An 8,559-nucleotide genomic window follows, 5' to 3' on the forward strand; every position below is an offset into this window, starting at 1 on the left:
CGGAGTTAAAGTCCCAACCAACCAGCTCCTAACGATCATTTTTTAAACCCAGCCTGTAACATGACAGTTAGGAGCTGATTGGCTGGAACTTGATCTCCGTCCACTTTATCTTCATCCAAGGCTTAGTAAATAGACCCCATAAAGAGGCATAAATCCTTACAAGGCCTTTCAAATACACTTTTACAGTTACAATATACATGACTTTATTAAAATAATGTTTATAAAATAATTCACCAAAGTTTTAATTGTTTTCTACAATAGAACTATTGTCTTTCCTTCCTCATGAGATGTTCCCTGGAATTCATGTATGGTCTGAACACTATGATGAAACATTTAGGCAGGAACATACAGATCACCAGAGCCCAACTGGAAGCCAAGATGGCAAATATCTCCATGGCCACCGTGTATTTACCCTGAGCACTGAGGGAGGCCGGGATAAAGGACACCCAGACACTGAGGAAGGCCAGCATGCTGAAGGTAATAAACTGGGCCTCATTGAAGCTGTCAGGAAGTCTCCGAGCCAGGAAGGCAACAATGAAACTAATGGTGGCCAGAAGAAAGAGGTAACCCAACATGGTCCAGAAGGCAATGGGAGAACCCTCATCACACTCAACAATGATGAGTCCAGGGTTAGTTTCAGTGTTATATTGTGGGAATGGAGAAGCTGTGGACATCCAAGTGATGCACAAGATGAGTTGTAACAGGAAACAGGTAATAATAATCATGTAGGACACTTGGGGGCTCATCCATCTCCTCACATTGCTGCCTGGTCTAGTGGCCATAAAGGCAAACACCACCAGGATAGTCTTAGCCAAAATGCTTGAGATGCACAAAGTGAAGGCCAGACCAAACAGTACTTGACGCAGGAGACACTTCTGGTGGTGGGGGTAACCTATAAATACTAAAGAGCACAGGAAGCAGAGACACAGAGACATCAGTAGAAGACAACTTAGAGAGTAATTATTGGCTTTCACTATAGGTGTTTGTCTATGCAGGATGAAAAGTCTCAAAATAATAGCAGGAATAAGTGAGGATATTATGCTGACTGCAGCTAAAATTGCTCCTAATGCATCTTCATAGGAAAGAAACTCCATGGATTTTGGGAGACATCTGGATTTCTCATTATTTGGCCACTGATCCCATGGACACCTCAAGCAATTAATTGCATCTGCAAGATAGAAAAATATGTTTATGTTACACGTCTTCATGTCATTAATGTGTTGTGTGATGTTGAAAATAAACATTCTGAATACATTTATAATGTTGATTTCCTACATCTACTAAAACTAAGAAAACATTGTTATTAAAACTTTATGCAATTTTGAATAATTATTTTATTTATTTATTTAGTTAGTTAGTTAGTTAGTTAGTTATTAACTTTCTTTTTACATTTTATGTTTGAATAGCTTGTAGCGAGAGGGAGTGTTAGTATAGGAGTGCACTACTGCACAGTCTCCAACATGGCTTCTTAGGGGATGATGTTACGTTCCTGATGCTCAGAACTAGAGAGATGTTGCGTAGTGAGTCCAGAGCACCAGGACGTGACGCTGAAATAAGGGGTGGTACGGAAATAGCCCCTAGCACCCTACCTCCATTGTTTCACCCGTGTGGTCAGTTCACGCCTGAGTGACTATGGTTTCTTGGGCCCACGGCAGCCGCGTTTGAAGGGCGGATTAGATCTGCCCAACTCCGATGCCCCCAGATCTTAGAGTGAGACAAGGCGTGAACCAAGACAGGATAATAACAAGGGGAACTCTAACTAAAGCAAACAGTAAGCTAGGGGCTACTAACAACCCTAAAACTAAATATATGTGCGGCACGCCGCCAAAGGAAAAGAACAACAAAGGATACCACTGTCCACACCCCCACACGGCACCGTCGTGTACCTGGGAGGACAGTGAAAAGCGGAAACCTCCACAAAACCACCAGTACAAAATTAACACAAGGACTAAGCGGCCTAGGCCGCAACACGCGGCAGAAGCCGCTACTCACGAAACTGGGAGAGAACCCCAATAAACGAGAACCCCCAGATGACTGCAACAGGTTCACTTGGACTGGAAGGATTCCCAGGACCGGCTTCAGAACTCCAGGACTCAGGAGCAGGATCGACCAGATACAGCTGACCAGGAACAGACGTTGCAAGGCAGGAACAGCAAACAGGAAGCTATCACCGGCGAGGCTGCAGTGTGCCGGCTCCCATAAAAAGGCCCTGCTGGCCAATGACAGGAGGGCCAGCCAGACCAGCCCCCAGACCCTAATTACCAGTTGCCGTGCAGCTGCCCTGCTGCACGAACAACTAATCAATCTTATCTGGCAACGGGAAACGCGGTCCGCCAATGGCGTCCCCGTTGCCATGGACCCAGCGGCTGTGGATGCCCGGCGTCCTAGCGTTGCCAGGGACCCGGCGGCTACAGTATGCGCCGGGCGGGCAGGGAGGGAGCGTCGCTCGGAAGCAGACCGAGCAGCGCCGCGGACCGCGGCACCTAACAGCACCTCCCCCTTGAGGAGGGGTTAAAGAACCCCTAAAGCCGGGTTTCTGAGGAAATTCCTGAAAGAATAATCTCTTAAGTTTAGGGGCATGTAAATTGTTATCCAGGACCCAAGACCTTTCTTCCGGGCCATAGCCTTTCCAGTGAACCAAAATATAAAGCCGGCCCCGAGAAACTTTGGAATCTAAAATCTTCTCCACCAGGAACTCTTGTTGCCCCTGAACATCCACCGGAGGTCTACCCTGGGAAGTCTTCCGAGGGAATCTCCTGGAAGAAATATATTGCTTAAGAAGGGAACAGTGAAAAGTATTGCCAATTTTGAGTGATTTGGGCAAGCGTAGCCGAAAAGCAACTGGATTGACCTTCTTAACGATAAGGAACGGTCCAATAAATTTGGGTCCCAATCTAGCCGAGGGTTGTCGGAGCTTGATGTTGCGGGTTGACAACCACACCTTATCTCCCACCTTAAAAGTGCAAGGGCGTCGGAACCTATCAGAATTTTATTTCTCGGAAGGCAGCCTTCTTAATGGCAAGGTGCACCTTTTTCCAGATCATTCTGAGATGGGAAGTTAAGGTCAACGAAGAGACTGGAAAATGAGGGTAAAAAGAATTGGCTCTAGGATGAAAGCCCAAGACCGAAAAGAATGGAGACTCCTTGGTGGAAGAATGCCAAGAGTTATTATAGGCAAACTCGGCCAAAGGAAGAAATTCAGACCAATCATTCTGAAGTTTGGCCGAATATAGCCGTAAATACTGTTTTAACGATTGATTAACACGTTCAGTTTGTCCGTTAGACTGTGGATGGTACCCAGATGTTAAAGAGAGTTTCATATGTAATGAGGCACAAAAACGTTTCCAGAAACGGGCAATGAATTGCGGTCCCCGATCAGAGACAATATCCATGGGTAAACCATGGAGCCTGAACCGAGACAGGGAGATAACAAGGGGCCCTCTAACTAAACAACAAGGCCAGGGGCTACTAACAAACCTAAAACTAAAGTATGTGCGGAGTATGTGCGGATTTCCGCCAGGGAAAAGGACAACCAAAATACTCCACTTGTCCACTCTCCTACACGGCACCGCCGAGTACCGGAGAGGACTGTGGAAGCGGATACCTCTCCGCAAATGCTCCAAAACCAGCAAACAATATTAAGCGGCCTAGGCCGCAGCACACGGCAGAGCCGTCACTCACGAAACCAAGTGAGATCCTCAATAGAGTGTCACAGGTAAATGAGGACCAGGAGAATTCCTTGGGATGAGATGACAAACACCAAGACTCAGGAACTCTGAAGACTGGAACGACCGGACACAGCAGACCAGGAACAGATCTAAACTAAACATGAGCAGCATGCAGGAATCAGAGTCCAGAGCCTGATTACCACCAATGTCGTGCAGCTGCCCTGCTGCACGACCAAGCGCGCACGGCGTCCCAGCGTTGCTAGGGACCCGGCGGCTAAGTGCGCTCGACGTCCCTAGTTGCTAGGCGCCGGGCTGGGAGGACGTCCCGGACCGCGGCGCCTAACAGTACCCCCCCTTGAGGAGGGGTCAACGAACCCCTAAAGCCAGGCTTCTGAGGAAATTCCTGAAAGAACAACTTCTTGAGTCTAGGGGCATGCAGATCCTTATCCAGGACCCAAGACCTTTCCTCCGGACCATAGCCTTTCCAGTGAACCAAAAAATTAAGCCGGCCTCGGGACACTTTAGAATCTAAAACCTTCTCTACCAAGAACTCCTGTTGTCCCTACACATCCACTGGAGATCTACCCTGGAAGGTCCTCCGAGGAAATCTCCTGGAAGAAACACATTGTTTCAACAGGGAACAGTGGAAAGTATTTCCAATTCTGAGAGATCTTGGCAAGCGTAACCGAAAAGCAACTGGGTTGACCTTCTTAATAATAAGAAATGGTCCAATAAATTTAGGTCCCAGTCTAGCCGAGGGTTGTCGGAGCTTGATGTTACGAGTTGACAACCATACCTTATCTCCCACCTTAAAAGTGCAAGGACGTCGGAGTCTATCAGAAAATTTATTTTCTTGGAAGGCCGCTTTTCTGAGGGCAAGGTGCACTTTTCTCCAAATTGCTCTGAGATGGGAGGTTAAGGACAACGGGGAAACTGGAGAATGATGGAAAAAAGAATTGGCTCTAGGATGAAAACCAAAGACTGAAAAGAATGGGGACTCCTTGGTGGAGGAATGACAAGAGTTATTATAAGCAAATTCGGCCAAAGGAAGAAACTCGGACCAATCATTCTGGAGTTTGGCCGAATACAAGCGTAAGTATTGTTTTAGTGACTGGTTGACTCGTTCGGTTTGCCCGTTAGACTGTGGATGGTAACCAGATGTTAAAGACAGTTTCATCTTCAATGAGGCACAAAAACATTTCCAGAATCGTGCGATGAATTGCGGACCCCGATCAGAGACAACATCAGTGGGCAAACCATGGAGCCTGAACACATGACGGAGGAACAAAACTGCCAACCCTTGAGCAGAGGGTAATCGGGGAAGAGCAATGAAATGAGCCATTTTACTAAAACGGTCCACTACTACCCAAATGACTCGCAATCCGGCTGAAAGGGGAAGGTCCACCACGAAATCCATGGAAATATGAGACCATGGCCTGAGAGGAACGGCTAAAGGCATGAGTTGCCCGATAGGCAATGAACGAGGAACCTTATGCTGTGCACAAACCTGACAGGAATGGACGAATTCCTTAACGTCTTTAGAAAGACTCGGCCACCACACAGAGCGAGAGACTAACTCCAAGGTCTTAGTGATACCCGGATGCCCTGAGACTTTGTTGTCATGAAACTCAGTTAAAACAGTGCCTCTCAAAAATTCGGGGACAAAAAGACGACCAGCAGGAGTAAGTCTAGGAGCTTGGTGTTGAAGCTGGTTTAACTGAGTAAATGAATCCTGTGTGAGGCCTGCCCGGATGACTGAAGATGGAACAATGGGGGTAGTGACAGGATTGCTATTGTGAACTGGAAGAAAGCAACGTGACAGGGCATCAGCTTTCGTATTCTTGGAACCAGGCCTGAAGGTAATTATAAACCTGAAACGAGTAAAAAACAATGCCCAACGTGCCTGCCGAGCATTAAGTCGTTTGGCTGATTCAATATATTGCAGGTTCTTATTGTCAGTAAAAACAGTAATAGTATGCCTAGCTCCCTCCAACCAATGCCTCCTTTCCTCGAAAGCCCATTTTACTGCCAGTAATTCCCGATTACCAACGTCATAGTTGGATTCAGCGGAGGAGAATTTCCTGGACATGAAAGCACAAGGATGTAACTCCTGAGACTCCGGATCTTCCTGAGAAAGGATTGCTCCCACTCCAACCTCTGAGGCATCAACCTCCACAATAAAGGGAAGCTCCGGATTAGGATGTCTAAGGACAGGAGCCGAGACAAAGGCCTGTTTCAAGGCTAACTCAGCTTCATGCGACCAATTGGAGGGATTCGCTCCTTTCTTAGTCAAAGCTACTATGGGAGCGACTAGGTCAGAAAAAGTATGAATGAGCCGCCTATAATAATTAGCAAACCCTAAAAAGCGCTGAATTGCTTTTAAATTTGTGGGTTGCGCCCAATTACGGATGGCATGGAGCTTTTTCGGTTCCATGAAAAATCCCTGGGGAGAAATAATATACCCCAAGAAAGACACCTCTGTGATGTGAAAATCACACTTCTCAAGCTTAGCATATAAATGATTCTCTCGTAACTTTTGAAGAACCAGACGCACCTGGGTAACATGTTGTTCCATAGACTCAGAGTATATCAAAATGTCGTCTAGATAAACGACCACGAACTTCCCAAGGAAGTCACGGAGAACATCGTTAATGAGGTCTTGAAAAACCGCCGGAGCATTTGACAGGCCGAACGGCATCACCAGGTATTCATAGTGACCTGACTGAGTGCTGAAAGCCGTCTTCCACTCATCCCCAGATTTTATTCGGATGAGGTTGTAAGCTCCCCTAAGATCAATTTTCGAAAAGATCACGGCGGAGCGTAACTGATCAAAAAGCACTGAAATTAAGGGCAAATGATAGGTGTTTTTCACAGAGATCTTATTCAGGGCCCTAAAATCAATACATGGTCTAAGCGACCCATCTTTTTTCTCAACAAAGAAAAATCCTGCACTCAATGGAGATTTAGAAGGCCTAATAAAACCTTTTTTAAGGCTTTCCTGAATATAATTATTCATGGCCATGGTTTCTGGCCCGGACAGGGCATATAATCTCCCCTTAGGCAAGGTGGCACCTGGAACTAACTCTATTGCACAGTCGTAGGACCGATGGGGAGGCAGAATGTCCGCATTGCCTTTGGAGAACACATCGGCAAAATCCTGATATTCCACAGGAATAAGTTCTGGGACTACTGCCGCAACCCGGACTGGATGGGAAATACATTCCTTAACACAAAAAGGACCCCAATGGGAAATCTCCCCGGACCGCCAATCAATGGTGGGATTATGAAAGGCAAGCCAAGGGTGACCCAAAACTACAGGAACTGCCGGACAATGTGTAAGGTAGAATTCTATCTCTTCAGAATGTAAAGCTCCTACTGTAAGTAATACTGGAGGTGTGCAGTGAGTAATTATCCCATTGGAAAGCGGACCCCCATCTAACCCGTGCATGGTGATTCGTTTATTCAATGGTATCTGAGGAATGCCTAAGGCCTTAGCCCAAGTTAAATCCATAAAATTTCCTGCAGCTCCACTGTCGACAAAGGCCGGCACCAATGAACTGAGGCTGCCAAAGGAAATCTTAACAGGAACTAGGAGAGAGTCGTTTGAGGAGATAAGCTGCAGACCTAAGTGAACCCCCTCACAATTCACTTGGTCAGAGCGTTTCCCGACTTGTTTGGGCAGTTGCGAGCAAAATGTCCCTTACCACCACAGTACAAATAGAGACCAGAACTTAATCTTCTGGTTCTTTCCTCTGGGGACAGCCGGGAGAGACCCATTTGCATCGGCTCCTCGACGTCCTCTGGACAGGTATAAACACAAGGACTAGGCCTAAAAGTTGTTCCTCTTTCAGCCCTCCGCTCTCGGAGACGACGATCTATTTTAATAGCGAGCTCCATGAGTTTATCGAGAGTCTCAGGAGCGGGGTACTGAAGGAGACTGTCTTTAATAAGTTCAGATAAACCGAGGCGAAACTGACTGCGCAGGGCCGGGTCATTCCAGCCACAGTCGTTCGACCAACGGCGAAATTCGGTACAATACACCTCTGCTGGATTTTTCCCTTGTTTAAGAGCACGTAGGTGACTCTCAGCTGACGCCTCTCTATCTGGGTCATCATACAACAGACCTAATGATTTAAAAAAGGCGTCTACCGATAACAAAGCAGGATCTTCAGTTTTTAACCCAAACGCCCAGGTCTGTGGATCCCCCTGGAGCAATGACATAATAATCCCAACCCGCTGAGATTCAGTACCAGAGGAACGAGGCCTTAAACAAAAATATAGCTTACAAGCTTCTTTAAAATTAAAACAATCTTTTCGGTTACCCGAAAAACGGTCGGTAAAATGCATCTTTGGTTCCGGGACCATACTCGGGGAGGCTCGCAAAAGATCTTCCTGCGATCTCACCCGAAGAGAAAGGTCCTGAACCATCTGAGTTAGTTCTTGAATTTGATTAGCAAAAAGCTGACCGGGATTTGGTCCTAACCCTGCCGGATTCATGAAGCCGGATTTTATTCTCACCAAAACAGAATGGGAAAAAATTCAAAACCCCTTTTTTTTTTTTTTAAAGTTTTTGGGCCGGTGATAATGTTATGATTCTAGTACTCAGGTCTGGGGTGATCTTATGTGAAGAGACCTGAATACCGGAACGTAATGCTGGGAAAGGGGAAAGGAATGGGATTAGCCCCTGGCACCCTATCTCCGTTGTCTCGCCCGTGCTGTCAGTACACTCTTGCGAGACTATGGTTTCTTGAGCCCATGGCAGCCACGTTTGAAGGGCGGATTACGTCTGCCCAACTTCGATGCCCCCTCAGGTCTTAATGGGAGACAAAGAGTGAACCGAGACAGGGAGATAACAAGGGGCCCTCTAACTAAACAACAAGGCCAGGGGCTA

The 8,559-nt window shown here is 46.7% G+C and overlaps 1 protein-coding gene across 1 annotated transcript; it reads right to left on the reverse strand.

The window, feature by feature from the left end:
* Positions 1–263: 263 nt before the first annotated feature.
* On the reverse strand, positions 264–1,244 carry LOC134934186 (vomeronasal type-2 receptor 26-like). Its single transcript, XM_063929678.1, has one exon. It carries the CDS (start codon positions 1,242–1,244, stop codon positions 264–266), a length of 981 nt encoding a protein of 326 aa, XP_063785748.1.
* Between the last annotated feature and the right edge of the window lie 7,315 nt (positions 1,245–8,559).

The sequence above is a fragment of the Pseudophryne corroboree genome, chromosome 6, assembly GCF_028390025.1.
Source record: "Pseudophryne corroboree isolate aPseCor3 chromosome 6, aPseCor3.hap2, whole genome shotgun sequence".
NCBI lineage: Eukaryota > Metazoa > Chordata > Amphibia > Anura > Myobatrachidae > Pseudophryne > Pseudophryne corroboree.